The following is a 26,126-nucleotide window of genomic DNA, read 5'->3' as shown; positions in this document are numbered from 1 at the left end:
AGCTTGTAAGCCTCAAAGAGGGGGTCCCTTCCCTGTTTTTTCCCCTCACCATGGTAATTATGACACCTAGCATACAACTTATCATATATAGGCAGTCAACCAGTATTTCTTGAATGTTGAAGAACTATGTGAGTAGTGAAATTCACTAGACATACTAAACAACAGTTAATCAAGAAAACTTTATTTCTATCTCTTGACAGATTAATTTATAAAACAGGGATGTTGGAATGATGTGGAAAATAATTCCTCTCAAAACTAACTGGACTTTTAAGTGTTGGGGTTCATTTTTATCAATAAATTGGCAGCTTTTTTAAGTTTTGTTTTTCAGGCACACAAAATCTCTGTGCTCCAGACTGATGGTCCTCCATTACCATCCCAAGGAATACAGATAAAAAGCTTAGAAGACATCTCACTTTCTAGTCTACATTTACCTAAAAAATGATCATAAATGTAATTATTCTTGGGCAAAGTCACCATTCACTAACAATTTTACATGTTACTAGAGCAAATAGATAATATATATTAGAAATATAATATAAATAGGTAGATAATTGGCTGTTGTAATATATGAATATATAACCCATCTATGCACACGTGTGTCAATATAAATGTTAGAGCACATGTATCTATCAACCTTTTAAAGTCTTTCCTCTTACTTTGTCTCTCAATTTTCCAGTATGTGCCAAGAAGGTGGTCCTGAGGTAATATTCCTTGATGTTTCCTCCTGATTTCCAAATCCCCTAAATTTTAATGTGTTTATTTTTGTACTAAGTCTTAAAGATTCCCTCAGGTATTTAGTTCAGCATTTCTACACATTACCCTCCTTCTAGCTTCCCTTTGATAGTTCCAGTTCTAAGCCAAGAATATCTTGTGTAAAGGTAACTTCCACACCTTTCTATCCACTGAAAACAAAAAGGAGTTAAGCGCTGTCTCCAAAAGATGAAACAAAAACATAAATTATGAAACTAGGTATAAAATTAAGGTTTACAATTATATGTCCTATTAAATCATTACTTATTTAAGTCTCTCATTCAAGTATATTAAAATATCACCAGGAAAAAGAAATTCTGAAACTTAAAAGCTGTGCCATTCTGATATGTGTGTTGCTATATCAACTGAGACATAATGATACATTTTTCTAAAATTAGTCAGGGATGAATCTTAAATTCTTTAGTTTATTGTAGGCTATCAAGTAGGTTAAGTTACTAGGACATATAATAATTACTTCTAATAACAGTTAATATTTTTGTAGTATACTTTGCCCTTTACAAGTGCTATACAAATGTTTTCATGCTTGTAAAAGCTCAATAGTAATTAGTAATTAAACAACACTCAGGTCACTGATGGATAGCACGAGAATTGCAATGGCACAATGAGCTGTCCACTAGATGGCAGCAAAATGTAAGTTATAGGACCACAAACAGGGACCAGCCCAGGTGCTCATTTCTCCCAGCAGAGACCCACTAGTAAATCAGGGAAGCGCAGAGGATGTGCTCTGGATGAATTTGATCACTGGAGGCAGTATGCTCCCAGACCTTTCACTACCTCCTGGTAACGCTTTCACTACTTCACCTGAGGGAGGATTGCCTTAGATTCCAGCAATCTCACTAGAAAAGAGAATACTTTATGCCAGGGATTCTTAACCTTTTTTGTTCCACAGACCCCTTTCCTAGTCAGGTGAAAACCACGGACCCCTTATTAAGTCCATACTATACTGTGTATTTAATAAATACATCACACCCACAACAACACATCCCCACAAGAATAATGTTTTTTTGAATTTTCAATTCAAGCTCACGGACCCCCTGAAATCTCTTCACAGACCCCTTGGGTTTCCGTTTACCCCTGGTTAAGAGCCCCTACCTTATGCCATGAGTATAAAAAAGCATGGGCATACTTAGAAAAGCAGAAAAAAAGATTTTTTTTTTTTTTTAATTTTTATGGTGGAAAACATTCTCATGCCAGGAAAAAATATATAAACACTACACTGTCAAATGTCAAACTGCTATCTTTATACTGAAATGTGTTCTTCACCCTGCACTGTGCAAGAGAAAGAAAAAATGGCTTTGAAGTCAGATGACCTAGGTTCCCAGCCTAGCTCTGCCACTTATGTGTGTGATCTTGAGCAAATCTCCTATTCTCTGAGACTCATTTTCTGCATCTGCAAACCAAAGTGATGATTAAATCTGTTTTGGTATCAATATTTAGGTTGTGGTAAGAATTAAATGACATGAAAAATGGATGTGAAAATGCCTAGGACAGTACACAGCTGCTCAGTAAATATTAGCTGAAACTGAAACCAGAGACCTACATAAGGCCACAAAGCATTAGGAACGATATTACTAAACTTCATTAACTGTAGTAATAACAGAGTTTGGAAAGGTCAGAGATAGGGCTTCTTAAAAGAGCTGTGCTTTTAACTGGGCACTGTGATAGTTAGGCTAACGTGTCAACTCGGTAGGTAACTGTGTCCAGTTGTTCAGTTGAGCAAGCACTGGGCTAACTGTAATACAAGGACATTTATGGACTTTAGTCACCAGTGAGTTTACTGCATAGATAGCTTATTACACCTACATCAGTCAGGGAGAATGCCATCAGCAATGAGTGACGGTTTATCCAATCAGTTGACTCCCTTAAAAGTAGACGTGATTTCAGTATTCAGAGAGAATTTCCCAGCTAACTCTGGACAGTCAATGTCTCCCAAAAACTCATCAAGGACCTTCACTGGACTTTCATCGTTTGCAGTCTGCCTGCAGAACCTGGACTTAGACATCCCCACAGTCACAGGAGAGACTCATAAAATTGCATACTATTAACAGATATCTCCTGTTGATTCTGGTTCCCTAGAGAATCCTGACTAATACAGGCTCTGACAGACAAGCAATATTTCACTAAATGGACAAGAAATTTCTGATGGCCCTATTCTATTTTCCTCTGCAGGACTAGTCTCCTATCTAGGCCTATCCCTCCATTTCCCAAATACAGTTGCTTGTTAAGGAGGTAAGCAGCAAAAATTAGGAAATAATCTTATTAATAACAAAAATAAGAAAGTTAAGTATGCTAGACTTATTAATTTTTTAATTCCATAGATACCCAGACTGTGGATAATTCAGTTACCCCATGGTCAAATAATCTTCCTGCAAATTAATAGAGATAATATACGGAAGTTAATCCTGATTGTTCCAACTGGCTGAGTTTGCAGCATCTTAATCACAAAACTTTTCCCGACTTTTGCTCAGCTACAGCTATGATGAACACCTTGGCAGTGAGGCATAAAGAAGAAAGCCAGATGTTTGCGTGTATATGTGCATGCACGTGCAACAAAAATATCTTATTCCTTAGCTGTAAAAGGCAGCAACACCAATACATGACTTAAGCCCAAAATTTCAACCCTTCACTGGACCCACATAACCTAACTAACTAACTGGCTCTATCTTTCCCACGAATTATTTTCTATATTCCATCCATGACACTGAACTCTTTCTTTTCCCACATTCAAACCACACTTTTAAAATCTCACTTCATTCCTAAAGTGTTTCTTGATAAACTGGATGACTGTTAATGGTTCCTATCCAATCTTCCCTGTGTCTGAAAGATCCCATGACTACCATCTCCCAAGCATGCATTTGACTTAATTTATTCATGGCAAAATACCTGGTACATGCAACTACTTCCACCACTGACTCTTTTGTTAGTCTGAATCTGACAGGCTAGATGGAATGAATGTAGCTTTTAGATCACAAGTTCCTAAAAGGCAGAAACGTAAAACATGGATTTAACTTAAATTTGAATAGTGCGCACTTTAGCAAAAAGTAAATGAGTTTAATAAACTGGAGGTTAGTGTTTATAATCTGTTGAGGTTCCTAATAACAATGAACCCCAAAGGATTCAAATCTGAGCTCCCAAAACATGTGGAGGTCCAAAAGGTACGATGTGTGTTGTATTCTCAATGTTGTCGATATTTCAGAAAGCCTAGCAAAACTATTTATTGACCCACAGAAGTCACACAGACTAATTAAAACTTTGTCTTATAAATGAGTACATTTAACACTGTTTTCTTGAGGTGTTTTTTTATGATTCTTTTCATTTTTATTATACCTTTCTTTACTGAAATGAGAAGAAAAATTACATTTTATTTCAGATATTTAGTTTAATAGACAAAATCTTTAAAAAGAATAAGGTCTATGGGAGAAAATTAGTAATAGGATCTATTAATCCTGAAGAGACTGGAAACTCCTAGTGTAGTCTGTTTCCATTCAGGTTTTTCTGCAATTTGGATTTCATAGGGAAACCTAAATCATGGGTCAAACACTTAAGTACAATTAAGTAAAATTCAGAGCATGGTTTTAACAGATCTTTAAAAAGGTCAAATCATGCATAAAGGTTCTCAGGGATGTATCTCATATAAGTACAAGACAGAACTAAGGTGTTAGTAACATATAACTTAGCCATGAAATGACATTTATTGCACTGTATTTATGCAAATCACCTATTGCTGAATGTGGTTTTCTAAACAAACTTAATTGCAGATTTTTGATTATTACTGAAAACTCTATGCAAAGGAATTCAAGATCAGATCCAACAAACATTGCACCATAGCATGTAAGATTAATGGTGGCATGAGAACCAATCTCTAAGTATCTAAGAGAAGAAATAGAGTCAACATACTTGTATTCAAGGCTAGTATCAAAGCAGCAATTTTCCAGAGCATCCAAAGACTTCATCAGAAGAAGGTTCATCTGCTGGCCAGATATATCACTGAAGATGAGGATAAACACCAAGGGAGAAAGTGAATCATTTTAAAACATTAAACTGTCCAAAACAGTTAATATATATTATTTTGCTCTATTTCACTAAAAATACCAATGTTTCTTTTTTGAAAAAGTAATAATTTGTAATATTGGCAATTCACATAACCTTATTTTACAGATAAACTGAGTCAGAGACTCAGTTCAATAATTGGGTTTCTAAACATAAAAAACCTATTATTTTATTAAGTAAATTATTATCAAAATAACATGCAAACCAATAAACTGTAAATCCTACTTTTGCTTTCTCTCAGCCTACCCAAATTTTAAATCACAGAAAAATGAAAACCAAAGTCAAAATTCCACAAAAATATTTTTAATTAAGTTAAAGTTATTTTCTTCAGAATATTTATAACCTATTAAGGTAATGTTATCAATAATCATCGTACACTTTCTTCTTGCAAAGACTGTCACTTCTGATTTCATGTCTGAATTGTGGATGTTTTACGTTTATGCCTCCACTTACATTTTTTCTTTAAAGAAAAAAAAACTCTAACCCTCTACCTGTCTGCTTTTATGCAGTAATTGATGTTGTTTCTGCAACTGGATTGGTGAGAACCAAAACTTGCAAGGTAAAAATAAAACTTAAAATTTAATTCTATGGCTATTATTTCAGGCAGAGTTGTGGGCTTTATCACTGATACTTTATTATCAAGGGGTTCCTACCTCTCAACTCTTATGCTGCCTTAGACCATGCTAAGTGGAATGCAGTCCTAGGAATGCCAACCAGCAAGAGAGGACTTTACATAATGTCTTTGCAGACTAATAATCATGATTTTGCCTTAGATGAAGGATTACATTTTGCAATAAGAAACACACACACATAACAATGTACATTCAATTTTAATAGCTTTAGCTAAATAAGTCCTATTAGAGCTTTTCTCTGGAGTAAATATACTTAAATATACCAGATAAATGTTAAAGGGATCCTACTAGTATCATCTGTGGGTTATGATAGAAGCAAAAGGTTTGGAACAATATAGTTTTCTGAATAAATTCTAGGTTGGAACTTAAAATTCAGAAAGTTTTTCATAAATATCAACTGTAGCAAAAAAATGGCCTGCCATCATTCTCTTCTACAAGGTCACTTTTTTCTTTCCAGAACCAACAAATGGTCCTAATCCTTTTCCCCTAAAGAGCCATTTGGGGGTCTATATTTGATGTCATTAACTATTCAGAGTCAACAGCCTTAATCAACTTACCTTTACTTTAGAAAAATGGAACTTTCTTTAAAAATGTCACTATCTGATGATACTGTCACTATCTAGCAGAAATATTTACTAGTACCAAAAGGCAAATATTTCAGATTCCTCTGCTACAAGAAATTAAGATATGTGAGAGGCAGGGATAATTATGCTAATGGCTGTAGTAGTAATAGGCCAAAAGAAGAAACAGGATGCCATCAAATATAGGAACTTTAGGGTAAAGTTAAAATTTATAGTTATTCTGGGGATGTTACTTGGCCACAGAAAGAGCTTCTTTGTATCCTTCATTAGGGTCTACTTTAGGTTTAAAGTCAGATAAGAGAGAGAGGGCCGGAAGGCTGTCCAGAAACTAGGGATGAGTGCTTTAGGTGAATACAGGGGTTTCTGCAAGCAGCATGACTAAATTAATTACAAACTCAAGACTCTCTTTCCAAAAACCATCACCCGCTCATCCTAGGCTAATAAAGAAAGGAGTCATGCTATTGAAATGAGTTGCCTGGAATTAAATTGCCATGCTCATTTTTAGTTGTAAAACATGTTGCTAGAAAAGATACTGAAGAAGGAGCATGAACGCAAATTGTGAAAAGACTGTCATTTGTATAGACAGCAACAAAGAGGAAAAAAATCATTTTCAAGTCTTAAGTCTTAAAAATACTTTGTGTTCTATCACACACAGTCAATTCATAAGCAAAGGTCATATTTTGGGCAAGTCCAGAGCCAGGCCTATGCATATTAGCACTAGGTGATTGAACAAAATGAATATTCAGGTCACAGCTTATTTATGATCGCAAAGACTAACCCACTCATCCCACTCATCCCAATCATCTGAAAGATGTGTCCAAAGGCAGCAAATGATTATCTGAAAGATAGTATTCCCCTAGATCAACAGCAATCTCATAAAGGTTTCAAATATTGGTGTTTGTGTAAAACTATGTAAATACAAATGCAAACTTAACCACTGATTTCAAATTGAAAATGTAAATTTAGCATGTCATCCAGTGTATCCATATCAGCACCACTTCTTGCTTCTAGACAGCTAATTTCTGCCAAGCAGTGAAGTTTAAGGGCACCTAATACCACAACAGGATGCCTTTCCTTACTACCCATTTCCAGTGTAGGATTACGGGGCTAAATTCCAAGTCAGTGGCATCTCAATATTCATGATACTCAAATATTCATGTTGTACCATGCTACAAGCAGTTTGGATATACAAAATTCTAAGGTTTATTGTAAAATAAAGCCTAAGCAATATTAAAGCAAAACTAAAGTAGATTTCATGCACAAGAAAACTGTCCCATTTAGTGAAATCTTTCACCTGGGTCTTTGGTATTCCAGTAGCCCCATTTAAGGGCAAAACTAGCAATCTAAAAATGAACAGTTAAACTGAATAAAGCACACAGTATTATATGCACAGATTAAGATTCTTTAAGGAGTATAAAAATGTAGCCAGGGCACCTAATAAAAGCAAATTAAAACCAAGTACATGCAGTTCTCAGGTGACTCCCGACACCTCTCAGGCATTAGGATACGCTAAACCTTTCCTTCTCGTTTTACAGTGTTATCAATAAAGGATTAGCAATTATTTGATCCTGAATAAATCAGAAAAAAAAGGCTTTTCTTTATCTATAGGACCGTTAAGATTTTACTTTCCTTCCCATCTATTATACAGTTGTATATATATCTATATATACAAGACTTTCACCTAAATATGAAATGATTTTAAAGTAATCAATCAATACTAGCAATGCTTAATATATATCAATGTCACTATGATAATATTTTACAAAGATAACTCCACCTATAAAAGAGAAAAAGGATCATCCTGTCCTTCTCAGAAAGTTTAGTAACCACATATTGCTCAGATATAATGCGTGTGTGTGTGTAAATCCTTCACCTAAATCACAAAGAGGAAAAGTAAAACTAATGCAGTAAACTGTACCTGAGTTTCTCCTCACACAAGCGAGAGAGAAACATTCCCAAAGCAAGGCCCATGTGGATTTGCATGGCTTGAGATTCATCAGCACTTGGTTTCCCAGGTAACCTGGCAGTCAGCATGTTCAGGATTTCCTCAACCTTCTCTTTGCAAGAGATAATGAAAACTGGCACGAGGAGAGACAAAGCCGTGGCGGCAGCAGAACGGGCAATGGCACTAGCTGTGTTTTCACCAGAATAGGATTTCTAGGATATGCCAAAGAAAAAAAACAGTGAGTAAGGTCTTTTGTTTAAAACATGAAGGAAGCATACTTATTGAAAAGCACTAAACAACAATACAGGCTTCCCTTAGCTACCCCTGCTAACCAAAATAATAATTTTTAAATCTATTTATGTGTTTGTTTATAGGTTATATTTTCACTCTTATGGAAAAAATTTGCTAACAAACAATGAGTTAACTAATGATGCTCTTTTAAATTTGTAAAAATAAATTTTAAGTGTCTTCTTGTCAAAGGGCATGAATTCCCTCACTATAGAGCCTGAAAGAAATTTCACTGTTTTTAAAAGTCCATATATATGTATATTGAAAAAAATCAAAATACAGCTATCCATATCTGGACAACTCACCAAACCACATTATAAATATGATTCCAGAAATCCAGGAGTTTTCCAGGAGAGAAAAAAAAAGTTTAAGTTTAGTATGGAAGGAAGAATGTAAGTTTAGCATAGGGATCTATTGGCAGATGTCCCAAAATTTTTGGTGGGAACACTTCCCAGTAGATGGATTATTTCCTACAGGGGGTTAATTCCTTTTAATTAAAAAGGAAGTTGAAATCTTAAAAGCCTCTGGTTACAAAGCAATAACCAGCTATTCAAAATGAAATGGAGAGTCCTATATGCTCCTTCCTATATGTAATCATTGGAAAGAAATGAATAATAGCCCTAATAAAATGACAGGCTAGCTGAATATGAATAGCTTCTATAAGAATGCCATGTTAGAGAGCTCTACCAGGCATTATATACATTCTAACTATGTCTCAATGGGGAAGAAAGCCCATTTATCATTATTCACTATTATCTACTTTATATAAAGGTTGTATGTTGATCCTTGCAGTAAAGCATATTAAAAACTATTTTTTTAATTCTATACCCATTTGCTCTCTAAGTTTGGTACTATTAAGAATAAAATCAAGCATGTGTCAAGTTATACTTTAATATATAGCACTACTGTAATGACAATGCTACTTAGAATGTCCCAGCTGCTAGGACACTGCAAATAAAGGAAAAAATTTTTAGACAGGCCTGAGAAAAGTATAAGAATGCAAAATCACAAAAGTGAAAGGCAATTCTGAGCTGGCTAGTCAAGAGATTATTTTTATTGGTTTGCAAGAACCAAGTAGCATTAGAAATCTCATACAAGATCCTATCCTGGTGAATACCTGAACAAGTTAGCTATTGCACAGACCTCCATATAAGATTGTAAGCAGGTTTCACATCCATCACTAAAGAAATAAGAACCCTTCTGACAGAAAGCAAATCATCATAAAGAAATTACTTCTTTGAACAAAATCTACCTTCCAATTTAATTCTGCATGGTCCAGGTAATTTCTTGTCTTCGAGTCTAGTTAAAAATCTAGCTTCAGATCCTAATTCCCAGATGAATACATGAGGGCAGGAGGACAGAGGAACACAAAACTGTGGTATAGAGGGGAGCTAAGGCAATGGAATTTCAGGCTAAATTTGTGATCTTAGCAACAGCCTAGGACCTGTGCTACATTTTTAGTAAAATCAACTATAATCCTCTGCCACTCAGCTGATTGCCCCATGATCACTATAATTCCCTAAGCAATGGAGAGTGATAGAGTAGAACCAAAACAATTCCATGCAGATACAGAAATAAAGCACATACCACAACCAATTAAGGGAAAATGAAACCTAAAACAAAAAAGTATGTTTTCATTTTGCTTCAACTCTAAGGATATAAGCATGAAGAAAGAGAATAACAGAAACATTTTTCTGACCAATATTACTTTGTATTTACAGAGTATTTCAGTTTCAAAACTGAAATTTTTAAGATAAAATATATAATTTTATTCTCACGATCTTATAAAGTTGGCAAAGCATTAATTTTCTTACCTTTATTAGTTAGGTAAGGAAAGTAGGAGGAAAGGGGCTAAGTAAGTATTAGGCTAAGCGTTATAAAGCTAATGGGGTGGAAATAGGGCAATAATCACTATAGAATATAATGTCATTCAATCCCCTCATTTTATAAATGAGGAAAGAAAGACTCAAAGAGATTGAGTAAACTGCCCATGGTCACATACTACGAAATTTCAAAAAACTGTGACTAGAAATTGGGGGTCCCCACTCCTCAGCCAATGTGCATTCTACTTGTAACTCTTGACCTTAACTACATGTTAGAATAACCAGAGAGCTTTCAAAATACAGATGCCCAGGGTCTATTCTAAACAATAAAATCACAGATGAGGTTTTCACATCACCATTTCTTTTTTCAATATCTTTATTTTTAAAAGATTCTAATATACATTCAAGGCTGAAAATCATTATACCATATCAAGGAATTTATTCACATGAACAAGTTATAAGAAGAGTCAGCTATTGAGTTTTCTGACTAGTTTTGAAATTTCTCTAACTTACATAGTAAAACCAGGAGAAGAGTTGTCCTCTGGGTTGGTAATGGCTATCTACAATGACCAGGAGTGTATCAAGCACCATGGAAATCCACTCTTTCATTGAGAGAAAATTAGGTTGATCCTGTGGATGAAAGAAAATAAGAAATAATAATGGAAAAAAGAAACCAAAATATAAACACAATTTGTAGATTCAGGGTACAACCTCATTCGCTATTAAATAATGAAGTAATACTACGAAAACTTTGCCTGCTAGAACTACACAAGATGAAGTTATTTGACAAATATATATCCCCATCTCTGCCCCATCAAGAATAAGTTTTACTTCTTAAGCAAGACTTAGCAAAGGTGAAAAGATGGGGCTGCAAAACAGAACATAGCCAAAAGCCCTTCAGAGATCACCTATGTTCAGTGAATTATAGTGAGGATAATTTGTGGAATTAAAGGGAGAAATGTGCAGATAAAGCAATTCAAAACTTGTCAATTCTATGATAAGTTACTGCCTCCTTATTTCATAAAGAAGGCAGTAAATCAGCATACAAAATTCTGGCCGACATATCCAAAAAAGAATATTAAAACAAAAACAACAACAAAACCCCACTCACTAAAAAGAGAACTTGATATTAAAAATCGTTCATGACAACAGATGTCAAAAGCATTCATTATTTCATACTGTGTTAGCACTCGGTGCAAAAGAAAATGGAGTGCTGAGTCAGTGGAGTGCTGAGTATCTCCTTGAAATTAATTTCTTGACTCAAACAAAGCCTTCTTCTTAAGCTCTTTAGTTGTGGGTTAATGAAGTTAGAAATTTTTGATTTTAATCAAGTAACAATGTCTTAAAGTTTGTGTTGAGTGATAGCCAAAGGCAAGGGCTCCAAGAATAAAAGTAAACTTCCCCTTTTGTCTCTGCAGCTTCTCAGTGTGCTGTGTTCTATGTGTTATAGTAAAGAACAAACAAGGGAAAAATAAGGAAGAAAAAATGAGCCTGGAACACAAACTCTGAGTGTAGGCCCCCAGTTATTACTGGGGCAAATTACTTGTACAACTGGTAGCTTGGCATCCATATGACCAGAGGAAGGTATACTAGATTGGGGCATTAACTTTTTAGGTTGCAGACCTACTTAGCGTACTGCTTCTACTGAAGTATTCGATTGGCTCGTTCAAGGATATAAAATAATTCCTCTCAAAATTTTATAACTTTCTCAATATTAAAATAAGATTCTGGGTTTAAAGTTATACTTTCCAAATAGTTACTAAGTATACTTTTATCCTGGATGCACTAATCCCTTGGCCTCTTTCCTTTCCTCACATGTAACAGACATATTGTAGTTTTTGCCCCAGCACCTATTCTCTTGTTTACTGGTAATAGTACCCTTTGGGGAATTCCATCTCCTCCACTATTTAAAGCTTGGTTAAACCCTCAATCAAGCTACCCAACATAATCTAGCCAAAGGTGTGTGTGTGACCCAGGGGACTCTCAATCTTGAGTTAGTAATGCAAGGAGTGTAAATAGTAAAAGCTAATCTATCCTAATGAGGTAGTCTACTGAGATAGTTCATTAGTACCTGTTGCCTGGACACCCTAAATTGCCCTAGTTTTTGTTCTTACCAAAATCTGGTTTTTAAGCTTTGCTTTCAGTTCCATGAGCTTCCAGATTTCATATCCTTTCAGTTCCTTTTTTACTTAAATGAGTCAGAGTTGGTTTCTTTGCTTACAACAACAAGAACAACAACAAAAACCTATCATGGAAAAGGCGTTAAGTATAGATGGGCCCAAAGATACTTGGAGGAGAGAGACAGCTGAATAACAGTGAATAAAATTTCACTACTTGATGTAAAAGTAGCAAGCCCACAAATTAAGACTCAAACCCAATTTGAGAAGAGAACAGGTAATTCTATTTTAAAACCACTCTCAATAACACTGCATATACTTTAATTATTTCCTTTTGTAGATATAGAAGTAGATTATTTCATTAACGAGCCAACATAAAATTCTCTTAGGATAGTTTACAATTGTTTAAAACCATGATGTAGTTGATGCTGATGCTGTTAATAGTTACTGTTATGGAGTGTTTAGTATCTATCAGCAATGTGCTAAGACATTTACATATATTAGTTCGTTTAATCCTTATAACAATCCTATCTGATAAGTATCATTATTCCCATTTTAAAGATGAGGAAACAGACTCTGAAAGCGGAAGTTAATAGCAATATGCCATAGAGCTGGTAAGAGGTATACTAGGATTTTAAATACAGGACTCTCCTACTGTAAAGCCTCTTTTTAAACTACTCAGCTATATTGTCTACAGATAATGATAGCTAACAGATAATGGGGCTTAAAACAAGAATAAATCCATGCCTTTTTATTTTGACAGATAAGCATTATCTGAAAAAATACACTGGAAATGAACATTGGCCAGCTTGCCACAGTTTAATTAAGAAATAAATGCCTTGCAAAAATGAATAGGCACTTTGCCATTGACATCTACAATTAAAATGCAAAGTACATTTTTTTCAGTCAGTAAACACTGCTTATTTATCATTTTTTGACAGCATTGTTCACTTTCAGTAAGCCTAGTTAACCTCCTAAGATTGGTTACCACTGATGTAATCACAAAAAGACAACCCCTGTTGCATAAAATTGGCACCTTCAAAAGGCAATGACCACTTACCTGTGCTGTAGAAGGCAAAGCAGCAAAGATAAGTAAGGAAGACACTAAGACTCACACTACAGAAGGCCAATCAAGCAGGATAACTTGGTGTTGCAATTCCAGAATCTAACCTTGTAAATTCCGGACCAGGCCATCTAAAGTCAGGCTTTAAGAGACTTCTCACTTTTCTAACATTACACAATCAAAGCCTAACTGGTTAACATCACCCATAACTCACCTCCAGGATCCCATCAGAGTCTGAGGAGAGGCTGACTTCGTGTTTGGACACAACGACAGCAAGGCTGCTTAAGGCTAACAGTGCATTGCCTTTGACCACTGGGCTGTCCCTGTTCAAAAAAAAAAAATCCAAGAGAGGAGTTTGTGACATAATAAATTAGGAGAAGAGAAGGTGCTATTATAGGGAAGGTATAGGAGGTAAAAAAAAAGCACTTCCTTGCCTTCACAAAGCCTCATAAAGGTAAGTCTGTTTGCCCCCTGATGCCCAAAGTGTCTTTCCTTTTTCTGACACTACTGCTGATTTTTAACTCTTCTTATCAACATATGATCATTATGGTTTTTTTGTAAGTTAAAACTCCAAGCTCATATATCTAAGTTCTTTCTGCCAAAATTTTTTATTTCATCATTTGAAATTACATTTCCTAAGCTATCTTCATCTTTGTCATCTTTGGCCAATTTAAATTTATTGGTTTGTTCTGAAAACATAACCAAAGAGTTATGTGAATGCACTCAGCAGAACAGAATGGCCTCTGGCTTTTCTGAAGCACTTCTGTGGAACCAGCTTCTTATGACCCACTTTAGACAGCATACATTACTTGCAACTTGACACACTGGCAGCTTTCCACAGTCATTGTTTTCCTTTCCTTCTTTCTCTTAATATGCCAAAGGCAGCAGCCTCAAACCCAATTTGCAATATGATTTGGAGACCACAGATGATATGCCAAAAAAGGCCTCTTTCTAGGTTATTCAGACTGAAAGGTGCCCTTTAATAGCATTCAAATGACAGTTTTCTAATATTAGCAAAAAGTAGCAAACTTCTGAATTTAGCATCAAGAAAATGAAATCTATTTAATTCACTCATTTAGCATTATTCCATAATTTCAGGCTGATCCTTTGGAAGAAAGGCCCAAATGGGACACTGGTGAGATGCTCTGGGCTTGCCAATTCTGTAATAACAGACTTGGGCAGCAGAGCACCCACACCATTAGATGTCCAGTTCTCATTTAGTCCTATAATTGAGTCCCCATAAATCCAGAGAATGCTCCCCAAAACTTGCACTTGAGACAGGAACTTGAATTTGGTGTATGCACCCAAGGAACATTCCCTGCTTACTCCAGTGCAGAACTAGAACACATATGTGGGATCGTGAAGATTTTCAGCCCTGCTTCCATATCAGACTGGCCCCATACCTCCTGTCCCAGGGCATAGTCATGACTGAAGATGGAAGTCAGTGCATATTAAGAAATGTGTGTATAAATGTGTTCCTGCATTTTTTATTCCATTTGGTAAGAATCAGTCTCAGAACCTACCATTTATAAGTCCCTGCATCTATCCATTCATCCATCCCTCTTTTCTCCTCTCCCTCCCTCACATTGTCCTTGGGGTGGTTATGCTCATTGAAAGCCTGCTGTGCACACTTAGCTATGTTGTTCACCTCTCTTTAGCTTCATTCCAATAAGGAATGCCATAAGTTGGAAAGACATCAAAATTTATATAAGGTGTCTTCAACAAATGGTGCTCGGAAAACTGGATATCCACATGCAAAAGAAATGAAAATGGATCCCTATCTCATACCATATATGAAAATTAATCCCAAATGGATCAACAACCTAAATATAAGAGCTAAAACTATAAAACTCTTAGAAGAAAGCATAGGGAAATATCTTTAGCTTCTTGTATTAGGCAATGGAGACTTAGAATTTATATCAAAAGCATAAGCAATAAGAAAAAAATAGATAAATGGGACTTCATAAAAATTAAAAGCTTTTGTATATATAAGTACAATATTTAAAAACTAAAAGGGTATAAGTTACAGAATGGGAGTTGATTATCTTGTAATGGTTCAATATCTAGAATATATAAAGAACATCTAAAATTCATTAACAGGAACCAATTAAAAACGGGTAAAGGCCTTGAATACACATATCTCCAAAGATATATAAATGGCTAATAAGCACATGAAGACATGTTCAAGATTATTAGCTGTTAGGGAAATGCAAATCAAAACCACAATGAGATAATCACCTTATATCCACTAGAATGGCTATTATTTGAAAAAAAAAAAAAAAAAAAAAAAAAAAAAAAACAAAGCAAAAAAACCCCAGAAAATAAGTATTGGTGAAGATGTGGAAAAATAGAATCCTCCTAAATGGTTGGTAGGAATGTAAAATGGTAGAGTCACTGGGAAAACAGTTTGGTGCTTCCTCAGAAGGTTAAACATAGTATTACCATCAAATCTGGCAAGCCTACTTCTAAGTATATACCCAAAAGAACTGAAAGCAGGGACTCGAATAGGTATTTGTACACAAGTGTTTAAAGCAGCATGACTCACAAGAGGCAAAAGGTGGAAGTAACCCAGGTAAGTGTTTGTCAACGGATGAACAGATAAACAAAATGTATATCCATACAATGTAATATTACTTAGCCGTAAAAACGAATAAAGTTCTGATACATGCAACATGGATGAGCCTTAAAAACGCTGTTTAAGTGAAATAAGTCAGACAAAAAAGACAGCTAGTTTATGATTCCACTTATATGAAAAACTTAGAATATGCAAATTCTAGAGACAGAGAGTAGAGTATAAGTTACTATGGGGAGTTAATGCAGAATGGACGTACAGTCTATGTTTGGGGTGACGGGAGAGTTTTGGTAATGAATGGCGGTGATAGTTGTACAGCATTGTGAATGTGTTTAATGCCACTGAACTGTTTGCTTGGGAGTGGTTGAGATGGGAAATTTTATGCTCTATACATGCTACCACAATTGAGGGAGGGATTAAAGAGACAAAGAATTAAATACAATACATAAACCTGGACTAGATCTAATAATAGAAGAGAAAATACCCAAAAGGACATTATTGGGACAATTGAAAAATGTGGAATATAGATTGTATTCTTTACATCAGTGTTAAATTCTGGAACTTGATAATTATACTTATACAGTTACATAAGCGAATATCCTTGTTTTAAGAAATAAACATGAAAGTATTGAATTGCATAAGAGCATGGCATATGTAACTTACTCTCAGATGTTTAGAAAACATACACGGAAGGAAGAGAGGGAGGGGAGGCGACAATGCAAATTTGGGCATTACTCTTGGAACAGAAAAAACTAGTCCAGACTCCAGTTTCCCTAGGCCAAGCTACACATTTCACAAAGGTACTGTGACTAGGTCTTGCTCATCTTTGTATTCCTTACATGCCTAGCCCGATGCCTTATGAATAGAAGGCTCTCAATACATATCTAGCGAAACAAATTAAGGGCCAGCTGGAAATCTGGTTCAGCAAAATTTCATCACCTTGTTGATCAAATAGCTGTCCCCTACCAGTCAAACAGTAGTGATTAATTTGCATAATAACATATCAGCATCAGGACTGTATTTATTTAGGCAACACTACTGACATTTTAATTAACTTGTCCTTTGAAACAAACTGATGTCATTAACCTAATTAAAAATCACAAGGAAGGATGTGCTATGCTAATGTTTTCTTAGGACCAAAGTATTATATTACATATTATTAAAGTGATGCAAAAATAAATAAATCAATAAACAAACAAACTGATGCAGTCCTTTGGGGACTTTTATCTTCAGGTTCAAATCTATTTAATTAATATTAAATAACATTAATAACAATTAAAATAAATTTATACCCATGATCAGGTTTTATGTGCTCTTATTCTCCCTTAATTCTTAAAAAATGCTCCCAAATCAGTCTAACTCTATGATAATGAACCTGTGATCACATTTAACTTACAGTTTTGACCAAAACAAACCCTATACTGGCCCAAATTAGTGCCTAACAGTCACGAACCAAGGAAAAGAAAGCTAAGCTGGCACCTGGTGGTGGTGGGGTCATTATCATATGGCTGGAGGAAGCCAGTGGGAAGAACTAAAGAGAGAACATCAGAGTGAATTTTCCCCCCAGGCTCTATCATTAACCTCTCAACCCCTGGACATTAAGTATCTCCTATTCACTTGCAGTCATGCCTAGAATTGTCAGGATCATGTTAATAAGATAAGGTCTATAAAATTCTTCAAAATTTGTGATTAAAAGGTAACACCATGAGAACATGATTTTTTTAAATTCATGCCACTGAGAATGTGAACACACTGTCCTTGGGTATTAGTAATAAAGTAATGCTTTGCAAATCTGAAGATTAATGACCCACTGGAAAAAAATGTTAGAATGGAAAATGTAAAAGCTATTAGAGAAATAAAATTATAGTTTATTTTAATGGAAAGCTGCTAGTTTCTTCAGCATTTGAGTTTTTTGCTACAAAGGTCAGTATATAATGTTTTAATAGGATATAAGTAGACCACATAATACAACAAACTCTGAAAGATAAAGGTCAATTGTAGTCTCCTCAATACCCATTCTCCCAACCCAGTAAGTAGCTGAAAGCTCTCCCACCACATTTGTAATTTACAAAATTGGACAAAGAGACACAAAGCCTCTCTGAACCTTAGTTTCCATCTTGTTAAGAGACAGTATTTCCCAATGCCTCCCACAGAACTGAGTACAGGACAGGCTTTATCTGGAAGACATGAAGCTGAGTAGTTACCATGGACTAAGACTTCAAAGGTAAGTGCCTCTTTAAAAAATTACTGGTGGAAAGCTAACTCCAAGGTAACTATGTTCTTGTTTTCATTGTTTGGTTTTGTTTTTTAAGGCAGAACCTATTTAAGTTATAGAATGTTCCGGGACACAGTGGGGATAAAAACGGTACTGCAGTGAAATATTTCAAGATGATACCGATTTTAAATACATGTGAAGTCCTTTAGGTTAAAGGTCCATCTATGTTACTTGGAGAAGAAGAAAGTCACAGAAATGAGAGCAGGTAAAGGCGATAGTGGAAGGGAGAAGTGTTAGAAACTGTTAAAAACTGGCATGTAACATATTGCGAGGAATTCAGTGTGTGCTAACAAAGGAAGCTGAAGAGATTGTTAAAGTTACTCATTAGGGTATAATTTTCTTATAAGAATTGGCTTAAGGTAAATAAAAAGCCTCAAGGCATTAATACTCAAGTAATTTTTATTAAAACAACCAAAAGGAGATGACTAAAATTGCTTTTTTAATCGGGGTTTCATATTAGTTTTTAGTATTCAAAAATTTAATTTTTACATTTCCTGGGCCCAACAGCACAAAGGGAATGCAAGGAAGTTCAATTCTGATTTATTTGCAGTTCACAGTTGAAATTTAATAATCTATTTTAGAACCCGCATAACTCACATTAGGCAAGGATTACTTTTTTTAACCCCTAAACTAAATTACAACTCCTGAACTAAATTTAACTCCTTTAAATCTAAGCCAAATCTGCTGGCATTTTGTTAGGTATACTGCAAAGGTTCAACCTCAGTGAATCTTGATGTAAAAGTTAGATGTTCGTACCAGTCCCACAGTATTTTCACAAAACAACTTGTAATAAGAGCTAAGTTAATATGAAAAAGGGTAAAAAATGATTTTAAAAAATAACTTAAAAGTATTTTAAACTCTTTAAAGTTATGAAATGCCCTAAGAAAATAAATCATATATACCTGCCAGGAAAAAAATCTTTATAGAAAATTTTTAGTGAGAGAATAAATTAATCTTACTTTGCAGCTGCCTTGGTGATCTCATCAGTCAATATGTCTCTGACCCTGCAATAAAAATGGAAAACAGATATTAGAGTTTATGTTATAGCAAGAACCCAATCTTTATACATAAATTAATAACCTTCTGGCAAAGACCCCAGGTGTTAAAACTGTTGTAGAATTTGAGAGAGGTTCAATTATTTGCGTATAGAGAGGCCAGGACTCAGGAATGATTTTGAGAAGGAAAAATGGTTTATTGAAGGCCGGCTGCACTCAGGAACTTTTTGTTTTAATCCCAAGCCCCGAACAAGATTTTTTAGTCCCCTTTATACAGAGAGGAAAGGCCAAATGGTCCTTTTGTTTCAGTTCTCAATAGGCTTGAATTAGCATATATTTCCACATCTTAATTAAGCTTTTAGCATGGACCTCAGGCATTCGATAAGCTTTTAGCATATTTGGTTTGCATTTCCCCTGAATACTTAAAGTTTATAGACCTTGCATTGTTAAACTGTTTCCTGCTCACCAAGGGCAGGACTGCAGCCTTTTATCATCCCACACCCACAAGTCACAGATAGTTTAGGTTATCTCTGAAGAGACAAAGAGTCTCCCACCCATAGACCACATCATTTCCCCCCTTTGCCAAAGTTTAACTTGCTAAGCTTTGGCATAATTATTGTTGGAACTATGAGGTGGATGGCTGTTTGTTGTTTTGATTGATTATTTATCAATCTTTTGTAGCATCCAGGACTGTTTTTTTAAAAGTTTGGAAGTTTTTATTCTGGACAGCAGAATTCTGGGGTGGGGGCCTCCTGCAGTCATTTTGCGGCCACCAGTGCTCAATGGATTTCCAGTCAGGTTTCAGATCCATCTATTAATTTTATTTTACCCTTGAAGAGTTTACACCTTTAATTTAAAAGGGGTGCTGAAGGGAGATGGACCTCTTTTCTGTAGCTGCTTCCTGCTGGCCATGGGCTGTACTTATTGCCTAATAAGGTGTAAAACTCTTAATTTATTTTAACTGGAGGAAAATGGATCTGGCATTCTGTACGAAGTTGGATGAAGTTTTCATATGGGTAATAAGATGTTCACTCTGAAAGAAACAAACTTAATTAAAAATTTGGAATACCCGTTTTTAAAAGAGGACATTGGATTACAGAGGTAGACAAGGTTAGGTGCCTATAAAGATGGCACTCCTTCTTAAAAGTTGGTGGGAACAGCATATATATTCTTTTTTAAGTTATTCATCTTTAAGAGAAATTGCAACAGACACTTAGCTTTGTTTGAAGACATATTCCAAGCTGTTCAATGACTGGCACTCATTCACTCTGTCAGATGCTCTTGGTGAACTGGCACTCCTTGGGCAACTGGCTTCACTCAGGATTAGAACACTAAGTTGGAAATTCTCTTAGTTTTCACCTGTGGAGTGATCAGAACTACAGAATAAAGGTTTTTTTAAACCTTGGTTTTCATTGTACAATTTCTAGCAATTTTGACTTGTTTAATAGGTGACTCACCATCAGCAAGCAAGCCTCACCTTTGCTACACAGCAGAGTACAGTAGAATATAGAAGTTGACGGAGACTGGCTGAGACTGCCACCTTATTCTATAGACATGTTATTAACTGTTTAGAAAATGATTTTACCAGGAATTTAACATGTCTAATATACTTCCGTACTTGATCCAAAATAGAAAAGATAACGTTATAATTATTAGGCATATATTTAGTACAGGATAAAAGTACAGCACTTAATATTAACTAATGTATTACTTAATGCATAAGGATTCAGAGTTGCAATTATTAGTTTTGAGTTTCAGGTTTGTAATACTTTATATGTTATCTCTCCATGAGAGCAGGCCATAATGCCAATTGTGTTCACGTTTCACTTACAGTATCCTGGTATCATGGCTCCACTTAGCATGTTCTTCAACACACTAAGCAAGTTGCAGCATCCTTGATCTTAGAGAGATTTTCCAGTATTCCACTAGCCTGGTGCATAGTGCTCTTTGGCTCTATGGAACAGTGCCAGTCTGGAGGCGATATCCATTGTACACTTGGCTGTACCGAGTCATTATTGGCTGCTGCAGGAGCTTGAAACTGCAACATAGTTTCCATCGACTTCAGGAGCAGAACCAGAGGCTGACATAGCAAATGTTTTTAATTGAGGGGTCAGTGACCAGCCTAGCCAATAACTCACATGGAGAGGCCACCTGTAATGTATTCAAGGCCTGGTTTGAATGCACAAGAGTTTGACAATGTTAAAGTTTATTCCTTGTTTTTATATATATTTTAAACAACTTAATGCAACATATATATCAAATGACTGTTTACTTACACAATTTTACTATGAAGATAACAGTAGGTACTTTACTTTAGTAATAGAGGAAAAATATTATTTTTCATTGTTAAAATGAAAACAGAAGATTTCCAATAGAATCAAGATAACTTTTTATTACCATTTACTTAAATATGTACTTTGCAGTGGCCTTCAGACAGGTTTTATTATCATTAAGTTATTTCTGCTACCAATACCAATCTAAGTTTTAGTTAACAATGACTTCTAGAACTAGAACTATTTAAACATTTTTAGTTTGGCAGATGTTTTACAAACTCCTTATAACTGACTATAACCACATTGACTAGACACCTCATGTTTAAATAAACTTATTAAATTACAATTACCAAAGAAATTTACTCTATTTATTTGAGAGCATATCTACAATCTTTTTCCTTTAGCCTAATTTCACCAATGTGAACTTACAATTTTTATTACTCTAAAGATTTCGTACATAATGTTAATTTAGTTTATAAATTAACTATGGGAGATTACACTCAAGTTAAATAAAGTTGAAACCATTATAGTTTATGCAAGGAATGTTCTCTTTTTCCCTTACAGAAAGCTAAAAACTTCTTTTCTTTAAGTTATGAAAATTAATAATTTAAAAGCATACTGACTACCAGGTTTTAAAACACATTACACAATTACTTAATTTTTTTAATCATAACCCAGGAAAGATCTCTCCATAGTTTTTATGGACTTTCCTTTACTTACTGAAATTTGTTAATAGAGCCACTAATTACCTTTATTTTGTTGGAAAGAAATCTTCTGGAAGAAAAGAAGGCTCACCAGATTGTGGAGAAGGAAAGAATTTATTCTCAATCTTGCAAGAAGGGGCGCAGAGCCAGATATGGCTGGTGCCCCAAACAAAGAAAAACGGCACAATTTATACCCCTAAGCCTAGCATGCAAGCTCTTCCTGTTTTTCCATAGATTGGATACTTCAGAAGTTACAGCTTATCTGAGATCTAACTTTTCCATACAAAGTTTGTGATTTAGCTGCTTCCTCTATCACATTCCAACCATTTTAGTTTTTACCTGCTCCCCTTTGGCAAAGGAATAGAATTTAGTGCTGAAATGGCACCGACTTAGCTCCTTCTTGGGCATCCTTCCACTGCCCATAGGACTGGCCTAAACTGGTCTCCTCCCCTGCTGTCCAACCTGGGAGTGGGAGACTGAGGCAACAGGCCACCAGGTTACATCAGCTTTTTTTTTTCCTTCTGTGAAAATTAACCTAATCTTTGTTTTTTTACATTTTATGGCTGACAAAAGGTTTAAACTGGGAAATTACAGGGCAAACTGATTCTTAATTCCCTAGCCTAGTAGATAGGTTTAATCTGCCACACCTAGTCTTGCCTTTAAGGCTCTTGCAAAGAGGAGGCCCTTTCCCAATTGTTTCTATAATCAGATTTCTATGACTTTTTCATCCTGCTTAGTTTAATTTGGGCTTTAAGAATATTTATTTACATATATAATTGCATATTTAATTTTTAACATTTTGAATAGAGCTCTTTTAAGAATTTCCATTTGTTAATTTGATATTATCCTGATGTATGAAGACATACACTGAGCAAATGGGCAGACACAAAGAGTTAGACACAGAAACACAACTCATTGATATTATTTATAATTTGCATTATTTTATATACTGTTTAGCTTTATTTGGGGTCCTGAAATATATATTACTTACAACTGCATATTTAACCTCAACAATTTGAGCAAATAGGCAGATATGAATAGTTTGATACAACAACATAACTTTAGTTACTTTAAACTTCTAATTCTTAAAAAACAAGTATGACTGCAAAACATTTCAAAGACTCCTGAAACTCTTTTTAATTTGCACTATGACTGTGCAGTTTTATACTATGACTCTGCAGTTTTACACAAGAATTTTCTTTCTTAATGGATTGTAACCAAAATGTTCTCAATGCTTTAGCACTATTTTTTTTGTTTTAGAACTTTATATTTTACTTTGAATTTAGCAGAATTTTGGATAAGCAACAAGATTAATTTTATATATATTTACTGAGGCTATTTGAAGTCTCAGGGAGACAGACTGGTTTCTCTCATGAATTGCCAGTCTTAGGAACACTGACTATTAAGGCAGGAGACTTCTCCCCCTCCACCCCCCTTTTGATTTTGGAGATAATAAAACTCCAGTGGTTGTTTAACCTTATTCCATCAGGCAGCAATTTATTTAGTTTACACTTGAATTCATGAGAGAAAGGGTTACTAATACCAGGACAGGAGACAGTGATGTCCCAGCTCTTCTCTGGCCTGTAGGGGCAGAAGCTATTATGAAATAACCATAGGCAAAGGCAAGGGGTGAGGTTAGGCTTGAAGTAACCATAAACTAAGGAAAGGTTAAGTTTAGAGTTTACACTTAAATAATAATTTCAGGCTAACTTCACCGAGCTATAATTTCAGTTATTATCTTTCCACTGTTTTATAATATAAATGCATTTATAAATGATTTTAACTTAGTTACAGTTTTTATTAATTTTTTAAAAACCTGTTAATTTTGTAACACCTTTAAACACCTTTTATTTGACTTATAACATATTAAATGAACTTAACTATTACATTAGTTTTTCTTTTAAGGTAAAAGAATAAATCTCTTGCAGTTAGTTTGAAATAAAAGGCTACTTTTCAGGATTTGATCTCTAGAATATAATGTTCTTTAAAAGAGAAGACCCCTTCTTTTCAAACACTGAGGAAATGAAGAGGTCAAAGCATAAGAACCTATTTTGATAAAACAGATTTTCTTTGTATACTGATCTTACTCAATTTTAATCATAAAATTTTCCTTCCACAAACCTTCTACACTTTCAGTATTCATTCAGGTTTTGTTCCACACTCTACTCTTTCCAATATTCAATCATTTTATCTTAGGACAAAATCATCTTCTGTTTCCTTAACAATAAAAACACATTCCATATATCCCACATACTAAGTTACCAGGCAAACTTCTACCAACATATAAATGCCATTAATACTAAACAAGCTTGTCAAAATAATGAACTTTTCTTCACTTTAAATACTTAGTAGCATGTAATACCAGAAACAGTTTCTTTGGAAGCAAATTGGCAGGGGAGGCTGGCTGCCGAATAAATTCGTTATAAAATTACCTTTTATTATTATTATTATCAATTCAGTTTTTGTTTAATAATGACTTTCTGCAATTAGCCATTTAAATACCTTAATTTAAACAATGCTTTGTAAAACTTTTATAATTATTTATACCTTTAAGACAAATTTTACCTTCACAGAACACATTCTCTTACTTAAAGTTACTACAATACCTTCTAAGAACCTGGGCAGAATGCAAATGTATTTTGGCTTTGACACTCTATGGAGGGAACTTTACTGCATTTATTCTGATTCTGCTTTTTACCCCCTTCCAGGCAGTCGGGTGCACAACAATCAAACAGGAATGCGGCTTATGAATAGAAGGTGTGTACTCACTGGAAAGAGGCAAGCCGCTCTTTCTTTTCCAGCTTTCAGCCAAAATGAGCAGACAGAACCTACTCAAATTTGGCAACTATCCCAGGGACCCAGCCACCCTCACTGGGACATCCCCAACAAACTTGGGTGCGTGGCGCGGACACAGATGGCCTCCAAGACCCAGCAAAGGGCCAGACCAGAGACAGGACAGCAGAGCATGCACAAACATCTAGACTCCGCAAAACATCCAGACTCCTCAGTTTTGCCCCATAATCATTTCACCCCCTTGCCAATGGCAAGGGAGGGCTCCAGCTCAGCTGTAATTCTACTTTACATAAGGACACAACTCCAACACTAGCATTGAGCTGACACAGACAGAAGCACAAAGGTCACTAATCTGACCCACAAGTTTATATATATATTTTCACCATGGCTGCCCCCACAGCCATCACAAACCTCAGAACACTTAACATTTGGTATAAAGCGAATTCATTCACAATTTAGCACCATAACAAAAGATTTCAGCTAGACTTTTTCCACTGTTTAAACTTTACACCCAGACCAAGCTCCACCAGAAAAGCCGATCCAGTTTCCTGTAACCAAGTTTTGTTTTGTTTTTTTAATCTAGACCAATTTCCAGAACATTAGGACTTGAACCTATAAACAGCCTTTTTATTAAAATCAAGCCTCCACTCCTTTAGTGGATATAAGACTAGTACCAGATTCTAACAAGCAGTTAGACAAACCCAAAACACCAGGGCTTTTTCCCGGTTTTTCTCCAGGACATTAGGACTTGAACCTATAAACAGCCCTTCCTATTAAAATCAAGACTCCACTCCTTTAGTGGATATAAGACCAGTACCAGATTCTAACATGCAGTTAGACAAACCCAAAACACCAGGGCTTTTTCCCTGTTTTTCTCCTTTTCCCAAGCCTAGAGAGAACGGCTTCCCCCCAACTTTCTGGGGCTACTAGGGTTCTCTCGGGAGGTGATCAGCCTCCCCTTCCTAGCAATTAAAGCTAGGGCTTTCCAGACTGTGCTCACCTGGGGAGTCTTACCTTCTTCCATGTTTGGAGTTCTTTTTCATTCCCAGAATCTTTCTCTTCAGACCTTCCCTTGCCCTCAATTTTTGTCGGGAAGATTCTGGTGGAGCCCACATCTTAGCTCAATGCTAGTGTTGGAGTTGTGTTGTAATGTAAAGTAGAATTCAGTGGAGCTGGAGAAATGATTATGGGGCAAAACTGTGAGGAGTCTGGATGTTTGCGGAGTCTAGATGTTTGTGCATGCT

General features: G+C 35.4%; 1 protein-coding gene across 8 annotated transcripts in view; it reads right to left on the bottom strand.

The window, feature by feature from the left end:
- FOCAD (focadhesin) overlaps positions 1–26,126 on the bottom strand; it is a 380,810-nt gene that overhangs the window by 57,135 nt on the left and 297,549 nt on the right. For all 8 annotated transcript variants that reach the window (XM_058301924.1, XM_058301931.2, XM_058301923.2 and 5 more), the window contains 5 exons: positions 19,077–19,121; positions 13,485–13,593; positions 10,604–10,720; positions 7,953–8,191; positions 4,669–4,758 (listed from right to left, as the gene is read on the bottom strand). In XM_058301924.1, coding sequence (XP_058157907.1) covers positions 4,669–4,758; positions 7,953–8,191; positions 10,604–10,720; positions 13,485–13,593; positions 19,077–19,121 — 600 coding nt within the window. The remainder of the gene's footprint in view (positions 1–4,668; positions 4,759–7,952; positions 8,192–10,603; positions 10,721–13,484; positions 13,594–19,076; positions 19,122–26,126) is intronic.

Source organism: Dasypus novemcinctus, chromosome 8, assembly GCF_030445035.2.
Source record: "Dasypus novemcinctus isolate mDasNov1 chromosome 8, mDasNov1.1.hap2, whole genome shotgun sequence".
Classification (NCBI taxonomy): Eukaryota; Metazoa; Chordata; class Mammalia; order Cingulata; family Dasypodidae; genus Dasypus; species Dasypus novemcinctus.
This window is presented reverse-complemented; position numbering and strand designations above follow the sequence as displayed.